At 39.3% G+C, this 24,121-nt stretch overlaps 1 protein-coding gene across 2 annotated transcripts in view; it reads left to right on the top strand.

The window, feature by feature from the left end:
- mtr (5-methyltetrahydrofolate-homocysteine methyltransferase) overlaps positions 1-24,121 on the top strand; it is a 74,451-nt gene that overhangs the window by 16,512 nt on the left and 33,818 nt on the right. The window contains exons 10-20 of one of the 2 annotated variants that reach the window (XM_060830847.1): positions 524-585; positions 2,053-2,120; positions 5,624-5,703; positions 10,670-10,782; positions 11,344-11,484; positions 12,763-12,948; positions 15,528-15,707; positions 18,569-18,685; positions 18,927-19,067; positions 21,915-22,004; positions 22,250-22,402. In XM_060830847.1, the coding sequence (XP_060686830.1) occupies positions 524-585; positions 2,053-2,120; positions 5,624-5,703; positions 10,670-10,782; positions 11,344-11,484; positions 12,763-12,948; positions 15,528-15,707; positions 18,569-18,685; positions 18,927-19,067; positions 21,915-22,004; positions 22,250-22,402 (1,331 nt within the window). Of the gene's footprint in view, positions 1-523; positions 586-2,052; positions 2,121-5,623; positions 5,704-10,669; positions 10,783-11,343; positions 11,485-12,762; positions 12,949-15,527; positions 15,708-18,568; positions 18,686-18,926; positions 19,068-21,914; positions 22,005-22,249; positions 22,403-24,121 lie in introns of those variants that run through there. The other variant, XM_060830846.1, reaches the window with a different exon arrangement.

Raw genomic sequence — 24,121 nt, 5'->3', positions numbered from 1 at the left:
CTGTGATTGTTAGCCCTTACAGGTTTGATTCTCAGACTCCGACTGAGTTACTCAACTGGGTTAGCATGGAAATGTGGCTGAGGTTTCTGCACATCATTGAAGCTCATATGTAAATAACGGAGAGAGAGTACAAATGAAAGAATGTTTAATGATGTAAAATGTATTGACATTGCCTAAAAGTATGATAAAATGTTATTGAAATGCAAGCACTCTTGCTTGCATTGTCCAATATTTATATAATATTTGAGCACAACATCAGCAAAGGCCCTCATCCACAGACTTAGCATCTCTGCTTATTAAGTTTTATTTTATTCTATTTTAACCTTACTGCCACGAGAAAATGCACCATTATTACACCAATGAGGAAGTAGCATAACTGAAGAATAGAAGAAAAATAAAGCCTGTGTGAAAGATACCTTTTAATGTTATTTCTGCTTTAACTAATTAATTAATGGAGATGCCTAACTCAAGATTTTAGATTGTTAAGTATCTAATATAGGCATGTTGTACTTTTTAACTTTAGGCCTTCCCAATACATTTGGAGGCTATGATGAAACTCCTGATGTCACTGCAAAATACCTCAAGGTACAGTTCAATATTTGAAGTTTAATTACTAACGCACATTTATTTGCATTCAATTTTGCATTCCAAGTTCCTCCTTCTCAATTTTTGTCCTTTTCTTCATTTAAGAGTGTGGTGAGATTGACCATAGCAGCCTAGTGTCTCTACATAACCCGTACGACATTTAACTATCAACTGCACTGTATCTGAAAGTAGTTCTGCCTTCATTAAATCTCCTCTTGCCTATTCCTAGTTGTCTGTGAGAAGGTGTTGGTGAACCGCTGCTGTCCATGTGTTGTATGTTGACCCACGATGCCCATAGGGAGGGAATTCCAGGATTTTGACTCCGCAACAGTGAAGGAACAATTATATATTTCCAAGTCAGAATGGTGTATGGCTTTGAAGTGAACTCACAGGTGATATTGTTGCTGTGTATCTGCTGTCTTTTGTAGATGAAAGTGTACTTTGTTACATATGATAGTAAATAAATCAGTGAAATTTGGATTTGGAAAGTGCTGTCTAAGGATCGTCGGTGAATTTCTCCAGTGCAGCTTGTAGATGGTAAAGACTGCTGCTACTGAGCATTGGTGTGGAGGGGTGGACATTTGTGGATGTGGTGCCAATCAAACAGACTGCATTGTGCTGGATGTTGTCAAGCTTCTTGAGTGTTGTTGGGGGCTGCACTCATACAAGCAAGTGAGGAGTATTCCATCGCACTCTTTGTGCCTTGCAGATGATAAACAGGTTTTGGGGAGTCAGGAGATGAGTTACACACTGCAGATTCCTTAGCCTCTGACTTGCATTTATATGGCAAGTCCAGTTGAGTTTCTAGTCAGTCTAATCCACAGGATGTTAATAGTGGGGATTAAGTGATGGTAACATCATTTGAATGTCAAGCAGCAGTGGGTTAAATTGTCTTACATTGGAGGTGCAGACTAAGAATTGAATTGCTTCTGGTCTGTTTGGCTATAATCCATGTCATTTTGTAGCTATATGACCTGTAAATATAAATTTATTATAATGGAACTCTTTGCAATTGCAAATTCCTGTAATTGTAACTTAAAGGTTGTGTATATGGGATGCTGAATTCAGAAAGTATTTCTCACCAATGCCCTATTTAACTGATGCATAAGCTCACTACTTTTGCAATCAATTTCCCAAGCAATAAAACATTATGCTTCTTCAAAAGCTAATAGAGTATAATGAATTCAAAATGTTAACTCTCTCCTTCTCCACATATGTTGCCAGACTTGTTGAGTTTCTCCAACATTCTCTGTATTTGTATCAGATATCTAGCATCTGCAATATATTGTCTTGATTACTTGCTATACCTGCATACTAACCTTCTGCAATAGATCACACAGATCTCTCTCCATCGCAGAACTCTTGCTGCTTTTTTATTCTTTCTGCCAAAATGGACAATTTATCTTTCCCATTTTGTATTCATTTATCAGATCCTTGTCCACTCTCTTAACCTATCTCATTTTGCAGGAATTCGCCATGGATGGACTAGTGAACATTGTTGGAGGGTGCTGTGGAACAACTCCAGCTCATATCCGGTAATTGTCGAATTGCATATTTTGCTCACAATAGGTTAAATTGCAGTTTTCGTGACCATGAAGTGCTTAGGGATGCAGTACAAGTTTCTGAATGTGGAATTTCTTTTTTTTTGTTTAGCCAACTGCTATAAAGATACCTGTGGGGCTAAAAAAAATCTAGAAATGTGGGCAAAGCGTGCTGAGGATCTGGAATGCATTGCCTGAGTGTAGTAGAGTCAGGCTAAGTTGAGGCTTTCAAAAGAAATTAGATGGTTATTTGAAAAGGAACAGTGTGGAGGCTTACAGAGAGTAAACAGGAGAATTGCTCATTTGGATAACAAACACAGTTGTACTGAAACAGTTTTGTAATTAATCTCTGATAGTTGTGTGGTACCTAAATAGTCTGACTAACTTTGCTGCAGGTTGATTCTTGATTCAGCTGAAGTCAATTTGACTGATTTTCCACACTCCATTTCTGGTCTTGGATTGCTAGATAACATCATGAAGTGCTTTCTCAAATGGCAGGATAAAATGACTTTATAAGTGTCTAGACCTGGATACAATCCACTTGCCTTCTGTTCATTTGGGACATAGTATTTTCAGGGATGGTTTAAGTCTGTAACACAAGGAAAATACATGTTGTTACATCCCTCTCCTTCAACAGTTGAAGTAACTTCATCTCACCTTTTTATTGCATCTGTATATTGGTTTTTAAGTATGTAATGGGCAGAAAAATGACATAATTATTTGTTTTAGTGTTTGGGCATGAAATTAGAAGATTTTATCACAAAAGTATAAGATAGAAATAGGAGAGATAATTGGTTAACTAATCATACTTGAAGGTGGGCGAAATGCATTTGTATGTGTTAAAATAAGTCAACATTAAAATAATGTAGGTAATATTACATAGATATGAAACTCACTAAGAAAGAGAGAAGCACAAGGGCTAACCGATCATCTGAATGTTATATTTAAAAAGAGAGCTTGACCAAATCCAGGGGACTACAGATCAATCACCACAATTCCAAACAAACTCATCTCCAAACTCTCTGCTCCCTGCTCTGTAACTGGATTCTGTACTTCCTGACCAACTGACAGCAGTCAGTAAGGATAGGTAACAAAACGTCCTCCACAATAATCCTCTACACTGGTGCCCCAAAGACTGCGTACTCAGCCCACTACTGTATTAATACACAACTGTGTGGCCAAATTCCACACCAACTCCTTTGACAAGTTTGCTGACGACACCAACATTGCTGGTCAGATCTCAAACAACAAGACAATAGAGTGGTGCTGAAGTGGAGATGGTGGAGACCGTCAAGTACCTAGGAGTGACGATCACCGACAATCTGTCATGCTCCACCCATGTCACTGTGGTGAAGAAAGTGCAGTAACACCTTGACTTCCTCAGGAGGCTAAGGAAATTTGGCATGACCATAATGACACTTTTCCATACAGAGGGTGGTGCATGTATGGAATGAGCTGCCAGAGGAAGTGGTGAAGGCTGGTACAATTTAACAACATTTAAAAGGCATCTGGATGGGTATATGAATAGGAAAAGTTTAGAGGGATATGGGCCAAATGCTGACAAATGGGACCAGATTACTTTAGGATATGTTGTCAGCATGGACGAGTTGGACCAAACGGTCTGTTTCTGTGCTGTACAGCGCTATGACTCTACGGAGAGTTGTGAACGTAGCCCAGTCTATCATGCAAACCAGCCTCCGATTCATTGGCTTCGTCTACACTTCCCGCTGCATCGGGAAATCAACCAGCATAATCAAAGATCCCTCCCATCCAGTTTTACTCTCTTTGACCCTCTTCCATTGGGCAGAAGATATAAAAGTTTGTATACACATACAAATAGGTTCTAGAACAGCTTCGTTCCCGCGGTTAACAGATTTCTGAATGGAACTCTTTAATGTTAATCTCTCCCTCCCTCCTTCCTTCTTCCCTACTTTCTCAGCAGCTGTAATGTTGTTTTCTCTGTTTTTCTGTTGCTCTGATGCACCCATCTAGTATGATCTGCATGTAAAGCACGTAAGACAACACTTTCCATTATACCTTGGTACATGAGACAGTAATGGATCAAGTCAAATCAAAAATAATGTCATCCTTACTAAATAGAAAATATCGAGACACAAAATGTCAAGAGTGTTAGTACAGGTTTCAAAAGAAACCTTAGTGATTTATGTGAAGAAGTAACAGTAAATAAGTATGATGAGGTAGGCATGTTATTTGGACTTTCAGTATACCTTCAATAAGATGCTACATGGTAAACTGGTATGAGGTGCTATATTTGCTTGCTCTACTCAAGACAAGAAGGCTTCACTGGCTTAGGCTTGTGAATAGGGTGAAAGATAACTACAACCCGAAAGAGTTGCTGTCAAGAGATCTACTCCCTGTCAAGAGACCAGCAGAGGGCGCAAAGCTTAGACTCAAGGATGCAGCCAAAAGAAATATGGAAACCTTCCACATCAATCATGACAAGTAAGATGAGCAAACAGTCAATGCCAAGGCAACACAGGCTGTGGGGCAGAAGATATCTGCTGCAATGAAATGTGGTTTCAGATACTGCAAAGCTGACTCCAACCCTGCAAACAAGCCATGGGAAGAGATTATTCAGACAAAGGAATAACTTCACGTATGACACTTGACATAGACTTAGCCTTTCCAGAATCAGCTTGTTCAGCCAATAAAAAGAATGCTGCAGGTGATCCTATCTGACCTCAAAGTTCTGTGAATGCATTTCTGCCACAGATGGAAGAATGGCAACTCCTGATACATTTTTGTGGAGATTGAGGAGACCATATACTTTGAAAAAACGTATCTTTATTAAATAGAGGAGCAGAAGGTTTTGGGTATATAGTTGTAAAAATTGCTACACGTAGTGACACTGTGATGAGGCTATAAAAGTACCGAGCAAAACATTACATTTCATGTTTTGGAGTGTACTGAAACAAGAGAGAGATTATGACATATTTGTTTGAAACTTTGGTTAGACTAGACAGAGTACTAGGAGCAGTTCTGATCTTTGAAAAGAAAATAGAGTCATTGGAGCAGGTGCCAAAAAGATATATCTAATCAGCTTTGGGATCTCTTGTCAAGAAAAAATATGATAGAAGTAACCTGATAAAAATATTTAAGATTCTGCAAGGGTTTGATAAGATACATGTGGGGTAAGTATTTTGTCCTGCAGGGGAAACCAGAGCTCGAGGTCACAAATGTAAGATCGTCACTTTTCAAAAAAACATTCTAATAAGAAATTCAGAATAGATTTCTTTACCCAAGGAATAACTAGAATGTTGAGGAGAAAGTAATGCATCTATTTAGAGGGAAGCCAAATAGAGGAAGAAATATAAAGATATCTTAGTGGAATTTGATTTATAAAAGATTGGGGGGGTGGTGGTGGAATGATGCTTGCATGGAGTTTAAATACCAGCCAAAATACTAATTTCTTTGCTGTAAATGCTACATAATTATGTATTATTCTTATTTGATTAATGTTATGCATCTTATTTTAGGGCAATAGCAGAAGCAGTCCAAAAATGTAGACCTAGAATTCCTCCTCCTTCTGTTTTTGGAGACTTCCTGTTACTGTCAGGTAAATAAATGAACAGGTTAGTATGCTTATATATAAATACTAACCAATCAGTGTCTCATTCAGTTACACTACATTTGGAGAGGCAGGGAACCCCAGAGCCAACTTTTGTCTTTGGCTGATTGAAGAACAAGACCAATTAGGAAAACCTAAAGTTTTTATTCTGTTTCAGCTTTGAAGAAAAGCTTGCCTTAAGGTACCAGCACTGGTCACTTATTAGTTAATGACATCATCAAAACTGCTCAACGGATGGTTTGAATTTTTCTGTCCCATAGAGGATTGGAGATGGAGTCTGTGTAAATGGGGTGTAATAACGCACAAATCCAATTGGAAAGGAGCATTGTTTATTGTTGAACATTAAAATATAGCCACTACTTGTGGTGTATCTAGGCTAGTCCCAACCTGGGACAAACAATTCTGCAGACTCGTCCCTGGGTCTGCTTTATTCTGTAATCAATATGTTCAAACACATGATTACACACCTCTGGAGCAAGTGGAACTTGAACCTGGGCCTCCTGGCTCAAGAGTTCGGGATACTTCAATCTTTAGTAAAAAGTGCCATGTGAATGATCCATTTCGGTCTCCTCCAGTGGTCTCAGCATTACAGAAACCAATCTTCAGTCAATTCAATTCACTCCATGTGATATTAAGAAATGGTTGGAGGCACTGGACATTATAAAGGCTACAGGTCCTGACAACATTCTGGCAGTAGTCCTAAAGGCTGTTGCTCCAGAGCTTACCGTTCCCCTAACTAAGCTGTTCCAGTACAGTTACAACACTGACACTGACAATGTGAAAATTGTCCAGGTATGTCCTGTACTCAAAGGAAAAAGGATCAGTCTTACCCGACCAATTACTGTCCCATCAGACTACTGTCAATTATCAGTAAAGTGATGGAAAGTGTCATCACCAGTGCTATCAAACAGCACATGCCCAGTAATAACCTGCTCAATGACACCCAGCTTGGATTCTGCCAGGGCCATTCAGCTCCTGATGTCATTACAGCTTTGGTTCAAACATGGGCAAAAGAACTGAATTCCACAGGTGAGGTGACTATGATATCAAGGCTGCATTCAACTGAGTATCGTATCAAGATGCCCTAGTAAAGCTGGAATTAGTGGGTATCAGGGGGCATACTCTCCATTGGTTGGAGTCATACCTGGCACATTCTCAACCTCCTGAGATACATCTGATCAGGTCTTGGAGATTCATACATCTTTCTGCTTTTTAAGACCTCCACTTCCTCTTCTGTAATGTGGACTGTTTTCAAGACATTAATATTTATTTCCTGGGGTTCCGTAGCCTCCATGTCTTTCTCCATAGTAAATACTGATACAAAGTATTCAAGTAGTATCTCTCCCATCTCTGTGGTTCCACACATAGACTAGCTCGTTGATCTTTACCGGGGCCCATTCTCTCCCTAGTTACTCTTTTGTTCTTAATACGTTTGTAGAATCTCTTTGGATTATCTTTAATATTTTTTGCCAGGCTATCTCAAACCTGTTTTGCCCTCCTGATTTCCCTCTTAAGAATGTCCTGACTCCCCATATACTCTTCAAGGATTTGTATCATCTACGGCCATGCGTGAGGTGCCGAAGGAGGGTTGATAATGTTGTGGTATTTAAGAAAGGCTTCAAGGAAAAGCCTGGAAACTGTAGACTGGTGAGTCTAACATCAATGGTGAGTAAGTTGTCGGAGGGGATTCTGAGAGATAGGGTTTGCTTGCATTTGAAGAGGCAAAGACTGATTATGGATAGACAGCATAGCTCTGTGTATGGGAGATTGTGTCTCACAAACTTGATTGAGTTTTTTTTTTGAAGATGTGACCAAGAAGATGGATGAGGGCAGACTGGTCGACATTGTCCACGTGGACTTTCGTAAAGCATTAGACAAGGTTTCTCATAGTACTGGTTAGTAAAGTTAGATCCTGTGGGATTCAGGGAGAGTTTGTAAATTGGATACAAAGTTTGCTTGACGGTAGGAAACAGAGGGTGGTGGTGGAGGAGGGTTATGCTTTGGACTGGAAGCCTGTCACCAGCATGGAACAGTGCTGAGTCCACTGTTGTTTTCATTTATATAGATGGTTTGGATGAGAACTTAAGAAGCATGGTTAATAAGTTTGCAGATGACACCAAAGTTAGTGGTACAGTGGACAGTGAAGAAAGTTGTCTAAGGTTACAAAAAGATCTTGATCAATGGGCCACAGAGTGGCAGTTGGAGTTTAATTTAGATGAATGTGAGATGTTACTTTTGTTTTAGACAAACAAGAGCATTAGTTACACGTTAATGGGAGGGCCTTGGGGAGTGTTGTCAAACAGACTTAGCGGTTCAAGTACATAGTTCTTTGAAAGTTGTGTCACACATAGACAGGGTGTTAAAGAATACGTTTACCTTCATTGCTCAGACCATTGAGTAAAGGTGTTGGGATGTCATGTTGTGGTTGTTTGGGATGCTGGTGAGGCCACTTTTGGATTACTGTGTACAGTTCTGGTCATCCTACTATTGGAAGGATATTATCAAATTAGAGAGGGTGTAGAAAAGATTTACAAGGATGGTACCAGAATGGGAAGGTTTGAGTTACGCTGAGAGGCTGGGACTTCTTTCACTGGAACGTAGGGGGTTTATAAAATCATGAGGGGGCATATGGTGAAGATTTCTTCCTTAGGGTAGGGGAGTTCAAAGCTAGGGGGCATATTTTTAAGGTGAGAGGAGAAAGATATAAAAGGGACCTGAGGGGCAACCTTTTCAGAGAGTGGTTCACATGTGGAAGGAACTGCCAGAGGAAGGAGTAGATGCAGGTACAGGTACAACATTTAAAAGACATTTGGGCAGGTACATGAATAGGAAAGGTTTGGAGGGATATGGTTAAATGCAGGCAAGTGGGACTAGTTTAATTTGGGAAATTTGGTCAGCTTGAACATGTTCGACAGAAGAGTCTAGTTCCATGCAGTGTGACTCAGTAGTGTCCTAGATCCAATCATCTTCAGCTGCTTCATCAATGACCTTTCTTCCAACACAAGGTCAGAAGTGGGGATGTTTGCTGATGATTGAACAATGTTCAGCACCATTTGTGGTGCTGTAACTAACTATGTTAGTGTGATACTAACTATGTTAGTATCCTCCGATACTAACATAGTTCTTGTTTCAATGCAACACGATCTGGACAATTTCCAGTTTTGGACTGGGCAAGTGGCAAGTAATATTTGCACCTCAAAAATGCTAGGCAATGATCATGTCCATCTGACGATACTATGGATTTAAGAGGTGTATTTTGAACTATTTTTGTTTTTGAAGAGAGGCATTGAGCCAGCGGTGATAAATAGTCTCTCCTAAGCCAATAAATTAAAGCTTTTATGAGACCCTTTCTCTTTTAGCATAACAGAAGCAGCAAGAATGGGTGGAATCAGGCTCCCACAGAAGCAGGGTTTTTTAAGTTTAACTTTAGTTGTTGGTGTTTTGCTGTTAGTTGTGGAAACTGCTGTACACCACTATGTCAGAATTTTCTCTTGATGTTCTTTTCCTCCTGACTGCAGAACCACCGCATGTAAGACAATCTCTTTTACTGAATTTGCCTGTGCCACGAGTGTGTTTATGGGAAATTATTGTATTGCAACAATTGCTGTTTCATAGTTAAATAATCTATTATTCTGTTAAGTTTTCCAGTAGAGTTAAGGTTATACCAATTCTTCTTTTTTCATTATATTATAGCTGTAGAGTAAGAATAAAGTGTGCTTTGCTGAAAGTCTAATGGTGTGACTAATTGAATCACATCTGCAATGCAGTGCCTTATGCTTGCCTGAAAAATAAGATAAAAGTTAGGGTCCAGGCTATCTCCTTGCTATATTTTGAAGGGATTTGGTTTGGTCCATAACGTCCAAAAAGAGACAATCAAATCACTACCCCTTAACATTCGATGTGTTGCCATCAATTAATCCCCACTATCATCATCCTTGGGGTTACCATTGACCAGAAATTCAACTCGACTTGCCATATAAACGCAGCGGCTGCAAGAGCAGGTCAGAGGCAAGGAATACAGTGGTAATTAACTCACCACCTGACTCCCAAGAGCCTGTTCATCATCTACAAAGCACAACTCGGGCGTATGGTGAAATACTCCCCACTTACCTGGATTGATGCAACTCCAACAACACTCAAGCTTCACATCATCAAGACAAAGCAGCCCGCTTGATTGGCTACACTTCCACAAGCATCTACTCCTTCCACCACTGATACTCAGTCACAGCAGTGTGTACTATCTACATGATGCGCTGAAGAAATTTAGCAAAGATCCTTAGACAGCACCTTCCAAATCCACAACCATTTCCATCTAGAAGGACAAGGACAGCAGACGCGTGGCAACATCACCATCTGCAAGTTCACATCAAAACTACTCACCATTCTGACTTGGAAATATTTCAACTTTCCTTCATTGTCGCTGGGTCAGAATCCTGGAATTTCCCCGCTAAGGGCATTGTAGGTTAACCTATACCAGGTGGACTGCAGCAGTTCAAGAAGCCAGATCATCACCACCTTGTCAAGGGCCAACTGGAGACAGGCAATAAATGCTGGCTAGCCAGCAATGCCTACATTTCACAAGTAAAAAAAAGAAAACTTACCATAGGAGCAGCCGGGTCGCTTTAATTTATTTTTTTAATTAATGTGTTCAGAGATGTTATTACACACATATGGAGCAAGTGGGACTGAACCTGAGCCTTTCTGGTCCAGATTGCACCACAAGAGCATGCTAGATGCTTTATATAAGGCTCCGAAATGAGTCGATCGAATGTGTATTGCTTCAATGTTAGTAGTTAAAAGTAATTGCGTTGAATTTAAAGGTGCATTTGATTCGTATTGTGGTGCACAACAGTAGCCATGACAGTTATTGTATTAATTTTTCTATGTTATTCTACTCTGTCTCGAATACATTCAACAAGCTGTTTGAATTTATTTTGTCTTTTTTTTTTCTTAGGCCTTGAACCGTTTAAAGTTGGACCATATACCAACTTTGTCAATATTGGAGAACGTTGCAATGTGGCAGGGTCTAGAAATTTTGCGAAACTTATTATGGCAGGTAATTATGAGGTAAAGTGCATCTTAACTTTCATTGCTGTAAACTTGTGTTCTTTAAATGCTTAATTCGGTTTTTATAAATCCATAGTGCCTCAAACTGCAAGAAATCAGGTGGTTGAACATCAACATTGTAATGCAAAAGGAAAGGATGAATTAGTGTAAATCTCACTTTTGTCTAATACATGGATTACTGTTATACCTGCACATCCTAGGAAGGGCTTATTGTACCTATATACTTTTGGTCATCCAGAGGACAAACCCTGGGATACGTCTTGCACTACCTAGCTTTAGTGCTCGCACTGGATCTGATATTGGAATTAAACTACTGCTTTTGTAACCTTGTACTCTTAACATCGAGCAAATATTGCACTGTGACTGCATCTGAAGAATACTATTTTTCTAACTGCAATGATTTAAATTCCAAATCTTATTCAAAGGAAAATATTTTATTTTAAAAACAATGTAGTGAAATTTGTGATATTTTGAAAGAAAATATGGGTTGACATGTTATTTTCTGTATAACATTAAAGACTAAGTGGTAGTTGTTTAACTGTCTTTTAATCCTAATTGTAGGAAGCCTTGAATGTAGCAAAATCACAAGTAAAAATGGGAGCCCAAATCCTGGATATCAACATGGATGATGGAATGTTAGATGGCAAGAGTGCTATGACCAGATTCTGTAACCTTGTAGCAACAGAACCAGATATTGCCAAGGTTTGTACAAAATCCCCTAAAATCAATTATTGCTCTAGAAATAAGCAGTAAAATAATGAAAAAAAGACAGATGTGTTAGAACATAGAACAGTACAGCACAGAACAGGCCCTTCAGCCCACGATGTTGTGCCGACATGTATGCACCCTCAAATTTCTGTGACCATATGCATGTCCAGCAGTCTATTAAATGTCCTCAGTGACCTTGCTTCCACAACTGCTGCTGGCAACGCATTCCATGCTCTCAACATTAATAAATGTTAATTGTCCATGTTGATTCCGTAAGCGTAATCTTACTATTGTTAATACTTAAAATGATGAGGACTCTTGTGGTGCTGTGTTAGTCTGACCTCTTGAGTCAGAATGCCTGAGTTCAAGTCCCACCTGGTCCAGAGGTGTGTAATAGCATCTCTGAACTGATCGATAGACATTCGGCAGATGAAATTTAATGCAGGGAAGTATGAAGTGATTATTTTGGTAGGAGGAGGAAGGATAGGCAACACAAAATAAAGGATATAATTCAAAAGCAGTGCAAAAGCAGAGAGATCTGGAGTATAGATGCACAAATAATTGAAGGTGGGAGGACCAGCGGAGAAAGATGTTCATAAAGCATAGAACATGCTTAGCTTAATTAATAAGTGGATTAGAGTTCAAAAACAAAGTAGTTATGATAAGCCTGTATTAAACATTGATTCAGGCTCATGTAGAGTATTGCGTCCAGTTCTGGAACATTGCACTTTGGATGGATGTGAAGGCATTAGAGACAGCGAACAGATTTGAGTGATTCCTGGGATAAGAAATTCCAGTTACAACAGATGGGAGAGGCTGGAGAACTTAGACAAGGGAAAACTTAGAGAAACTTTGATAGACATATTCAAACTTAAGATAGGTCTGAACAGAGAAGATATGGCAAAACAGTTCCCATTGGTTGAAGGATTGAAAACCATTAGGTTTAAAACAAACAATGATGACATGAGAATAATCTTTTTCATGCTGTGGCAAGCGGTTAGGATCTAGAATGTACTGCCTGAGAACATGCGCAGACAGATTCTCTTGTGGCTTTCAAAAGTGATTTGAGTAATTATGTAAAGAGAAACAAATAGCAGAGCTATGGAGCAACAGAGAAAAGTCAGGTGTATGGGACTAGGTGAGTTGCACTTGTTGGAAGCCAGTATGAATGCATTACGGTGAATGGCCGCCTCCTGTGCTGTAACCATTCTATGCTTCTATGTCTGTTAAACAACTTGGGCTAACAGTAAGTATATTTTTTTTCTGTCAAAGGTTCCATTGTGCATTGATTCTTCTAATTTTGCTGTGATTGAAGCGGGGTTGAAGTGTTGCCAGGGCAAGTGTGTTGTGAATAGCATCAGTTTGAAGGAAGGTGAGGAAGACTTTCTGGAAAAGGCACACATTATTAAACGCTTTGGGGCTGCTGTCGTAATAATGGCATTTGATGAGAAAGGACAGGTAAGAGAGTTGAATTCAACAGCAATGTATAGTTATAATTTCCTTGCATTTTCCAGCAATTCTTGAATTTAACTTTAGCTTATTAAATTGCATTGAGCTATTATCATGTAGTTTTACTTTTATTCTCTAATTTGAGGTCAAGAAGTTGATGAATACTTTATCAACTTACACTATGGTTCCAAGAGAAATTTGTTCATAATCATTTCCATTTATCAGGATCTCAGTTCAGGATTCAAGAAATTAATTTCCCCTCTCTTTTATCTTACTTTATGTTCTGCCTGCTGAAGTTGGTGGAACATTTGTTATTGGAATGTGGAGCAGAAGTTTATAGGTGATAGAGCATTAACTGGCTGGAACCAAGATTCTTGCCTTGCTCCAGGCAGGTGGTGTCACCTTAGAGAGCTGCCAGCCAGTGTGATTGGCCAGAAAATCTGTATTTGATTCTATGATTCCAAGTCCTGGTGCCAGGTTGGTGGTAAACATTGAGATCTCATGGCAGAGATTAGAGTAGAAGCCAAGGAGAGTGACGATTGATGTATATTAGCAACAGCATGCTTGGATTGTTGCACCCAGCTAGAGCAGACCTTGTTGGGAGAGGAATGATCACTTATCTGGAAAGGGAATCAAGAGGAATACTTTCACCGCCTTTCCATCCTTCAACTGGATGACCTGCCAGGTCTCCAGCTATGTCCCTGACCTCACCCACTGGCCTCAAAATTAAGGTCAGGCAGAGTAGCCCATTAACTGGCTGCTTAAGGGTTATCACCACGTAATTGAAGTCAGATGGAAGGTGGCACAAGGGCTATTGTGGAACATTTTGGGACCTCCATATTGCAAACCCTATATTAGCATAAATTTTGTCCATGAAGTTTATGCTGAGGAGGATGATGACATCTAGTGGTAAAATGCATAACTACATCAAACTGCACACCACAAGTACCCATTTAACATTGGGGTCTGTAATCTTGTTTAATGTTGCAAGATTCATTTCAACATTGTTTCCTGCCAGCCTAACAAATCCCATGCAACCCAGTTGGTGTTATATTGAAGTAGCTTTTTCCATTCTGCAACCCTCTGGCTTGCTTCCTCTTTCTGCCCAACACTCCTATCTTATAATCTCTGCCTGTTCCTAACCCTGCAACTTGAGGCTTCTCCCCATGCCTGATCCACCTACTTGTGCTTCTTCTTGTCCCTGACCCTCTGACTTGAGGCCCTTTTAGTCACTCCCAGTTGCTGACCCTTTGACTTAGCTTTTCTCCATTCTTTGCCCTTCTCCCTTTTGAATAAACCCCCAAACTGTCACATATCCACATAAATGATCCACAACCTGCATCGATTTCTCAACTCTTCAGCCCATATCTGACCTTTCAACTTGTGGCCACTCCCCATCCTATCTCTCCAATTTGTGACCCCTCCCACTCCCTGACTCTCCACTTGTGGTCAATCTCCCTGATTCATCCTCTTGTCTTTCTCTTGCCAATATGCATGCCGTTGAAGATTCAGACCTGATTAGAAGGCAGAGCTTCTGATTTGTAAAAGTATACACTTGGACTTTATGCAATTCATCTTTTTCAGAAAATGACTGTCAAATCTGCTCCTCCTACTCTCGCCTCTAATCTCAGAGTTCATGCTCACAGTCAGAGGGATGAGGATGGAGATAGGCTGCAGATTGGAGAGTCAGGTAGGGGAAGTGACCAGGACCAGGTGGGAGTATTGGTGATGATATGCAGTTTGATGATATGTAGAGAAACAAGATTGGCTCAGGAAGTACTATATATATAAATATATGCTCTTAACTTAATAAAGTTAAAATATATCTTTGCATTTATGAATTTAAATTATTTCACCTTAAATGACAAAATACTTTTTTATATAAGGAAGGTCTAACAGATCCTAATTACATATTTTACGTTGGTTTTAATAGGAAAGTGTGATTTAAAGTCATGATTTTCAGGAATACAACTGCAACTTTAAGTGAAGACTTTTGCACTCTTGTGAAATGTTGTGCCAAGAGCATTTGGGATGGGTAGGTATGGGAGTTGCTTTACAGGGTGCAGTGTTTCAGAAGATCCAGAGTTTACAGCCCATTTGGTTTCTGTCCTCAACTACATGCAAACGCACCATCTCTGAAAATTTAGTATTATCAATGTTTTACTTCAGCATGTCTCTCCTCAATTAGACATAAAGCTATCTGTAACTCAACATTGGTGGTATTACAACCATAAATCCAAGAGTATTTCTTTTGGGGTTCAATTGCTTTTTATAATCTCCATGTGAAATGGTCCAAAACATTGTACGGAAGTGACTGCATATGTGAGGCAGCTGTTGGTAATTTGGAACAATAAGTATATAATGTGTAAAATGCAAGTTAGCATTTTGACACTGAAGCTGCCACACCTTTATAAGTAAAAAAAATCACAGTATCTAAAGTTATAACTTGAAAGATACTATATGATCATGTTCAGAAATTATAGACCTGTAAATTAATTATTGCAAGTTTAATGTATGTCAGTTGACAGCAGAACAGTTAGAGATTAAACTGAATGAAATCATAACTATGGTTTGTGTTCCTTCATTAGGCAACTGAAACTAATGATAAAGTGGAAATATGTACTAGAGCCTATGAGCTGCTTGTGAACAGAGTGAAATTTAATCCAAATGATATAATATTTGATCCAAATATACTGACAATTGGAACTGGAATGGAGGAGCATAGTCTGTATGCTGAAAATTTTATCAAGGCTACTTCAATTATAAAGGTAAGTGTACATAAGATTTACAGTCAGCAGCTGAGACTGGTGTATAAGAAAACTGACCTTTACCTATACTTTTACAGCAGGAAAAAGTAGTGATCTGATTTCAGAAAAAAGGTCATGTGAATAACTACAAAACTAGTTAAAAGGGAAGCTGTTCTTAAAATGCACAATAGTCTATGTTTTAGACAATGAAGCCCGACAAAACAAATCCAGATTAAAATTATGTTGTGCTCCAGGCCAAACCCCCTCAAATATCAAGGAGATAGCCTTCACCCTAACTTTTCCTTATTTCTGGATGCAATTTAATTGATCAAACTATCAAGCTTGAAATAGAATACACTTTATTCATATGCTATAATTAAAATACAGACAAAATAAAAGCAGAAGAATGGCTTCACTGTAACTCTATCAAAGTACTTAACAAACTAATAACAACTCATTAACTATTCCAATATAGCAACATCCAATAAGCACATAAAAACAGAAATTGCTGGTTAGGCAGCATCTGTGGAGAGAAATCATGTTGAAATTTCGGCTCCCTTCCTCATAAGCACACTTTTAGCAAAGGCAAAGTCAGTAAAATTAACTCACGTAATTCTAGCAACAGGAAGAGAACCCAGCTTTTAGCTGTAACAGAGGGAGGGAAAAGAGCTTCCACATCCAGCTTCAAGAACCCAGCAAATGTTACTGAACGCTACACTAAATATTCTGGCTCTATGGGAGCTCTATCCCAACAAGTTAGGTTGCTTCTATGTTTCCAACATTTTTTTTAAAAAAAGACCCAAGGTCTGACATGGTTGTTTACTTTATTGGCTTTTAACAGCCTGCTCAGCACCTCTCTCAACCTCCCTTCATTAAATTACCAGGACAAAATATACCTCTTAAAACTATAGTTTAAAACTGAGTTTACAGTTGCACTTCAACATTTGCTAAAAGAAACCTATTGAATTAAATCAGCCATATAATTCTGTAGATACAAGAACAGATCAGTGGTTAGGAATTGTGCAGAAAACAATTCACCTCCTGATTCCCAATGCTTGCCCAGCTTGTCCAAGATACAAGTTAGGACTTTGGGGTACTATCTATTTGCCTGGATGAGTGTGGCTCCAACAGCACTTAAGAAACTTGGCACTATTCAGGACAGGTCAGCCCGCTTTATGGGGTGATTTTAATATCTCTCTGCCCAGTGGAAATGAGGTTACATGTTTCTACTGTCAGAAAGAGACATAATCGTTACTTCTGTGATTTTAAAGATTTAATTTCACTAATTCAAATTAAGTTTGAACACTGACAAATGTTTGAGGGGTCATCTTCATAACAATCATTGAAGAAAAACTTCACCTTTTGTTGTCTTTGTTGAAAGCAAGAGTCAATCTGATAATGCTAAGAAGTAACTATTTCAATGTGCTTGGCAACATGGCTTTGCTCATGGTTTTTGTATCTGTGTGTGGCGGATGAGATGTATGAAGTAATCGTTTTGATTCAACTAATTGTCCCATTTTAATCTTAATCCCATTGTTTACACTCATTTTTTATTCCCCATGTGTAATGATGTGCACATCATTGTTTTTAATCTCTGAACAAACTGATTATGTTTTTCCCTGATGTTACACCATCCACTCTGTCACATCATATTGCTGTTCTCAATATGGTACTTCAATCAATATGTTCAGACATATTATGACACACCTCTGGTCAATGGAACTTGAACCTGGACCTTCGTCTCTGAGGTAGACTGTCATTCTACCCCAGGAGCCCTTCCATCCTCAATGTAGATGTTTTTAATCAACCTGTTCAGATATGCTGTGACACACGTCTAGAGCAGATGGGACTTAACCAGTGTCACCTTACCCAATGGTAGCAACATTAGCACTGCGCCAAAAGCGACTGTTTAAAAACATTAGTGAACCAGTTGGGTTTTTATACCAATTAAGTGGTGGTCATTTGGCCAGTTTTTAAAATTGGATTCAAATTTCACTGACTAGGAGAAAGTGAGGACTGCAGATGCTGGAGAGTCTGAATCAAAAGGTGTGGCGCTGAAAAAGCACAGCAGGTCAGCAGCATTCGAGGAGCAGGAGAGTCTATGTTTCCAGCATAAGCTCTTCATCAGGATGAAGCCTGATTTGACTCTTTGACTCTTCACATTTCACTACCTGCCATGAGGCAGTTTAAACCCGTGTCCAGAATATTAGTTAGGCCCTCTGGATTCTAGTCCAGTGACATTACTGCTACCCCACCATTTCCTGAAAGCTGAACTTCATTGTGTGGATTTTTTTAATCTGTCAGTTCAGATGTGCTATATGACACATTGTCTGGAGTGGTTAGGACTTGAAACTGAATCTTCTGACCCAGAAGAGGCAAATAGTTTTAAGTCAGTCTGTCCAGATATGTTATGACACACCTCCAGGACAAGTGGTCCTTGAACCCAGATGACCTGGCCCAGAAGTACACTAACAGTGCACTACAAGAGCCATATTATTAAATTTTAAATCAACCTACTCTGACTTAGTAAGATGCAGTTGGGGCAAGTGGGACTTCGAGCCTATAGCAAATCCTGAGTGACATTCCTCATTGTTCATAGCAAATTCTGTTAATGGGATGCTAAACATTAAAGGTAATGTGCAGACAAGTGTTGTGAACTAATTATTTAATTGTATTCAAATATATATGAGAAAAAGCCAGGAGATGACTGGATTTTTTGATTTGTGGTTGGTTGAAATAAAACTCTAATTAGAAAGTATGTCCAGATTTTATCTAGTATAAAACACTCAAGACTCACAAATAGTATGCTCTGTGTGTTATCCTTCTAATTATTATTTCTCTTCAAGCCTCTATTGCTAATTGTTATTGATTTTTTTTTCTAGAGAAAGTTACCTGGTGCTAGGATAAGTGGAGGCCTTTCTAATTTGTCTTTTTCATTTCGAGGAATGGAGATGATTCGTGAAGCCATGCATGGTGTGTTCCTTTACCATGCTATAAAGGTAGAAAATTATATTTTTCCATAACACCAATTCCATAGTAATATCAACAATTGTTATATTTAAATATGCTTTATGGTTACAGTTTGACCTTTTATAAAACAGAATTATAAGGACTGTTATTATAACTCTGACTATAGTATTGGCCATTTACCTGTTGCAGTTCAGTGTGCTTGTTGACCTTTATTCCCTAGTGTAATTTTCTCACTCCACATCTGCAACATCTGTTATAAATCTCTTTTAGGCTGGGATGGATATGGGAATTGTGAATGCAGGAAAGTTGCCTGTTTATGATGACATAGACAAAGAACTTCTGGAGCTATGTGAGAATTTGATCTGGAACAAAAATCCTGCAGCTACAGACAAATTATTGCAATATGCCCAGGTAAGAATATTTGAACAGAAATAACACTTGTTGAAATTGCTCATAGTCAAAAATGGACTATTGAATGATACTGGCAGCCATGAGCATGGTTTATTTTGCTAAAATCATCAATCTGTGACACATATTGTGCTTTATATAAAAGAGAACTTGTCTTCGTCTGACAAAAGTTGACAAAGCCAAAGGAAGAGGTAACTAGACTCAGACAAAGCTTGGATAAAGAGGTTGTTTTTAACGAGGATGTTAAAAGAGGAGGGAGAAGCAGAGAGAAATCAAGTGTAGAACTCAAGCAGCTAATGGTGGGGCACAGGGAGTGAGGGATGTTCAAAAGACCAGAATTCTACATTCTTGGAGAGTTTGTAAAAATATGAAATAAGTTTCCATCTGTACATCTAAATTAATAGTCCATAAGGTATAGGAGCAGCTTTAGGCTATTTGGCCCATTGAATTTGCTTCACCAATCAATCATAGCTGATATGTTTCTTAACCACATTCATGTGCCTTCTCACCACAACCTTGAGCTTTTGCTATCTATCTCTGTGTTAATTGCACTCAATGAGTTATCCTCTGCAAGCCACTCCAGCAACAAATTGCATAGATTAATGACCTCTGGCTGAAGAAATTCTTCCTTATCTCTGATCTAAAGGGTTGTCCCTTCATTCTGAGGTTCTGCCCTCAGGTCCTAGTCTCTCCTTCTAGTGTTAACATCCTCTCCATGTCCACTCTGTCCAGGCCTCTCCATATTCTGTAAGTTTCAATCAGATTCCGCCCTCCTCCTTCTAAACTCTCATCAATTACAGACCCAAAGTCTTCAACCACTCTTCATACTCCAAGCCCTTCATCCTTGGGATCATTCTTGTAAACCTCCCTTGGACCCTCTTCCACACCCGCACATATATCCTTTTATAAGGGACCCAAAACCAGTTCATAATATTTCAGATGTGATCTGATCAGAGCCTTATGCAACCTCAGCAGTACATCTCTGCTCTTGTATTTTAGCTATCTTGAAATGAATGCTAACATTGCATGTGACTTCCAAGTCTCTTTGTGTTTCAGATTTCCAAAGACTTGCCCTGTTTAGAAAATAATCTGTGCATCTATTTTTCCTACCAAAGTGCATAATCTCACACTTTCCCACATTGTATTCCATCTGCCATTTCTTTGCCAACTCTCCTAATTTAGACAAAAAATACTGCAGATCCTGGATTACTAGGTAGACAAGCTGGAGGCTGGAAGAACACAGCAAGCCAGGCAGAATTAGGAGGTGAAGTCAACATTTGACAATCAAACATTGATTTCTCCACCTCATGATGCTGCCTGGTTTGCCGTGTTCTTCCAGCCTCCAGCTTATCTACCAACTCTCCTAGCTTGACCATGTCTTTCGGCAGCCTCCCCACTTCCTCAACACGACTGTTCCTCTGCCTATCTTTGTGTCAGCTGCAAACGAAGCAACAATGCCCTCAGTTTCTTTGTCCACATAGTTAATATATAAAATGAATATTTGTGGTCTCAGAACCCTGCAGTACTCCACTAGTCACTGGTTATCATCCTGAAAAAGACCCATGTATCCCTACTCTTTGCTTTCTGCCAGTCAGCTAATCCTCTATCTATGCCTATATCTTGCCCCTAACACCATGGACTCTTTATCATGCAGGACATTGTCAAAGACCTTCTGGAAATTCAAATAGATTATGTCCACTGGCTCTCCTTTGTCTAACTTGCTCATTACTTCCTCAAAGAATTCTAATAGATTTGTCAGGCATAATCAACTCCCAACCCTCTGAAAAAGTCTTGATGACTCAGCTGTATTACATCACACACTCCCAAGTACTCCACAATCTCATCCTTAATAATGGACTCCAAAATCTCACCAACAACCAAGGACAGGTTAACTGGCCTATGGTCTTCTCCCACCCTAAAGAGGGGTGATACAGGAGACATTTTCCAGTTCTCTGGGACCCTCCAGTGATTTCTGAAAGATCACCACCAACACCACTACAACCTATTGTGAAACCAGGAGATATTGTAGGTCATCAAGAGTAGAGCTAATAGGTGAATTAGGTTACTTGTAGTAATGTGTGAAAATAAAAATCCTAGCCCCATTGGATTCACTTTCCCCTGTCTCCAAGCTCAAACAAAGATGAAGTTTGGATGCTCAATCAAAACTATTCTGGAATTTTGCAGAACAGAATTGTTCAGGCATCAAAATAAGGAACTTATCATGGAGAATTTATTTGATTCCAATGTTTCATTGGCAAACGTGTCATTGTGAATTTGCCTGATCCCAAAGATTTCCAGTTTTTATTTTAAAAATGTTTTAAATAGTAATTATGATACCAATAACAAATTTTAAAATTCTTCAAGAACATCTCACAATACTGACATATTCAGTGAGCTATGGGTTCAAATGCTCTATCACAAGCATCTGCATGATAATAGAACAGTTAATGGTCAGTACTTATGGTTGTAAATGGGCAAAAATATTGAAGGCAGTGCCTGCGTTCATGAAATAATATTCGAAGATTATATGTGGCAAGTCAAAATGCATATTAAAATTTGGAGAACAAAAATCTATTTAGAGGGTTTCAGTAGGAACAATGCTACTTTTTAAACTTGTTCTACCATTGATACAAATTTATATCATTATTGCTGACCAGTGTTGTGTTTTACTACTTTTGCCCTTGAGAAATTTCATCCAGGACATTTTTAGTCTTTCTGAACAAAGTAAATTATGTCCTGGCTCCTGTAGTAAGTACATTTAAGTTTACTCTGTTAAATGTAAGCAGCAATCTTAAATCATGAAAAGTCGCTATAAAGTATACTGATTTACTGGGTCACTGTTGCTTTCAGAATCATACCACTGCTGGGAAGAAAACTGTGCATACTGATGAATGGAGGAACGGTTCTGTTGAGGAACGGCTTGTCTATGCTCTGATAAAGGTAAATGCTTGAATATGTCTGGGATTGAGAGTGGCACATCTGAAGTGGAAGTGATTGAGATTTCCAGTGTGAATAAGATTTGCTATGTAAACTTCTTTTCTGTTTTGAATTTTTTTCTCTCTTCCCCCTCTCAATTTCCCTTCAAACCGCTATCCCTCCCCTCCCCAACCCCCAAGATTTTTGCTTATTGCGTCTTTCCTGTGTTTCTTTGCTGCATTAGTTCAACTTCTGTTATTGTTCTTCAGGGTGTAGAAAAATATGTAGTAGAAGATACAGCAGAAGCAAGGGCCAATCAAGAGAAATACCCCAGGCCTTTACATATAATCGAAGGCCCTCTAATGAATGGAATGAAAGTTGTGGGAGAGTTATTTGGAACAGGAAAAATGTTTCTTCCACAGGTAAGACTGGAATAAGCTAGTTCGTTATGTAAAGGTTAAGGTGTACTTGCATTGCCATTTGATTTTACTTCTATTTTATACTGAATCTTTTGAGGGTCAGTAGCTTAATCGGGCAGCTGTTTTGCGACATGGAGTGATGCCAGCAGCATGGGTTCAATTCCTGCTTCACCTGAGGTTCCCCTGATTGACTCTGCTTCTCAACTTCTTCCCATGCCTTAGGTGTGCTAATCCCCAGGTTAACCACCACCAGTCTTCTCTCACTGAGAAAACAGCTATATAATTCACCAGGATTACTGCAACTTTAACTTTAACATAGAACGGTACAGCACAGGAACAGGCCCTCCAGCCCACATGTCCGTGCCAACCATGATGTCAATCATGAACTAATTTCACCTTCCTGCATGTGGTCTGTATCTTTCTATTCCTTGCATATTCATGTGTCTGTCTAATTGCATCTTAAACTTGGATAATTGATCTGCTTCTACCATCCCCCCCGGCAGTGTATTCCAGATACCTACCGCCCTCTGTGTTTAAAAAAACAAGTTTTGCTCGCACATCTGCTTTAAACTTTCCTCTTCTTACCTCAGACTTGTTGCCCCTCGTCTCTGACTATCCACCCTCTCTATGCCTCTGAAAATTTTGCATACTTCTGTAGGTTGCCCATCGACCTCCCACACTGTATCGAAAATACTCCAAGTTTGTCCACTCTTAATGGCTAATATAATCCAATCCAAGCAACATCCGAGTAAGCCTTTTTCTTTTGCACCCTCTCCAAAGCCTCCATATGTTTCCTAGAGGGTGACAAGCAGAACTGCATATAATGCTCCAAATTTGGTCCAAATGAAGCTTTATACAATTGCAACATGACTTACCAACTTTTATACTCAAATGCCCAATTGATGAATACAAGCATGCCGTATACTTTCTTTACTACCTTATCCATTTGTGTTGCAACTTTCAGAAAGCAATGGACAGGACCCCAGGATACCCATTTATATCAGTGCTTCTAAGGGTCCAGCTATTTACTGTATACTTTCCTCATGCATTTGACTTACCAAAATGCACCACCTCACACTTGTGTGGATTAAACTCCAGCTGTCACTTCTCCGCCCACCTTTCCAACTGAGCTCTATCCTTTCATAACATTCCTTTCTATCCCATCAACTTTCATGTCATTTGAAAAATTACAGGTCATACCACCTACATTTTCATTCAGATTGCAAACAACAGAAGCCCCGGTACTGATCCTTGCAGAACACAACTGATCATAGATGTCCAGTCCTCCTCAACTACCCTCTGTCTTCTATGACCAAGCTGATTCTGTATCCACTATGCCAGCTTACCATGGATTCCATGTGATTCATTCTTCTGGATCATGAAGGACCTTGGTTGGCGCCACATCCACAACCATCTATTCCTTCCACCAATGACCCTCAGTAGCAGCAGTGTATACTATCTACAAGATGCACTGCAGAAATTTACCAAAGATCCTCAGCCAACACCTTCCAAACCCACGATCACTTCCATTGTGAAGGACAAGGACAGCAGATATGTAGGAACACTACCACCTGCAAGTTCTCCTCCCAAGCTACTCACCATCCTCACTTGGAAATATATCACCGTTTCCTCACTATTGCTGGGTGAAAATCCTGGAATTCCCCACCAAAGAGCATTGTGGGTTAATCCACAGTAGGTGCAGGTTGCAACAGCTCAAGAAGG

This window comes from Hemiscyllium ocellatum, chromosome 10 (genome assembly GCF_020745735.1).
Source record: "Hemiscyllium ocellatum isolate sHemOce1 chromosome 10, sHemOce1.pat.X.cur, whole genome shotgun sequence".
In the NCBI taxonomy this organism is placed as follows: Eukaryota; Metazoa; Chordata; class Chondrichthyes; order Orectolobiformes; family Hemiscylliidae; genus Hemiscyllium; species Hemiscyllium ocellatum.
The sequence above is the reverse complement of the archived record's forward strand: the minus strand, read 5'-3'. Positions and strand labels throughout refer to the sequence as shown.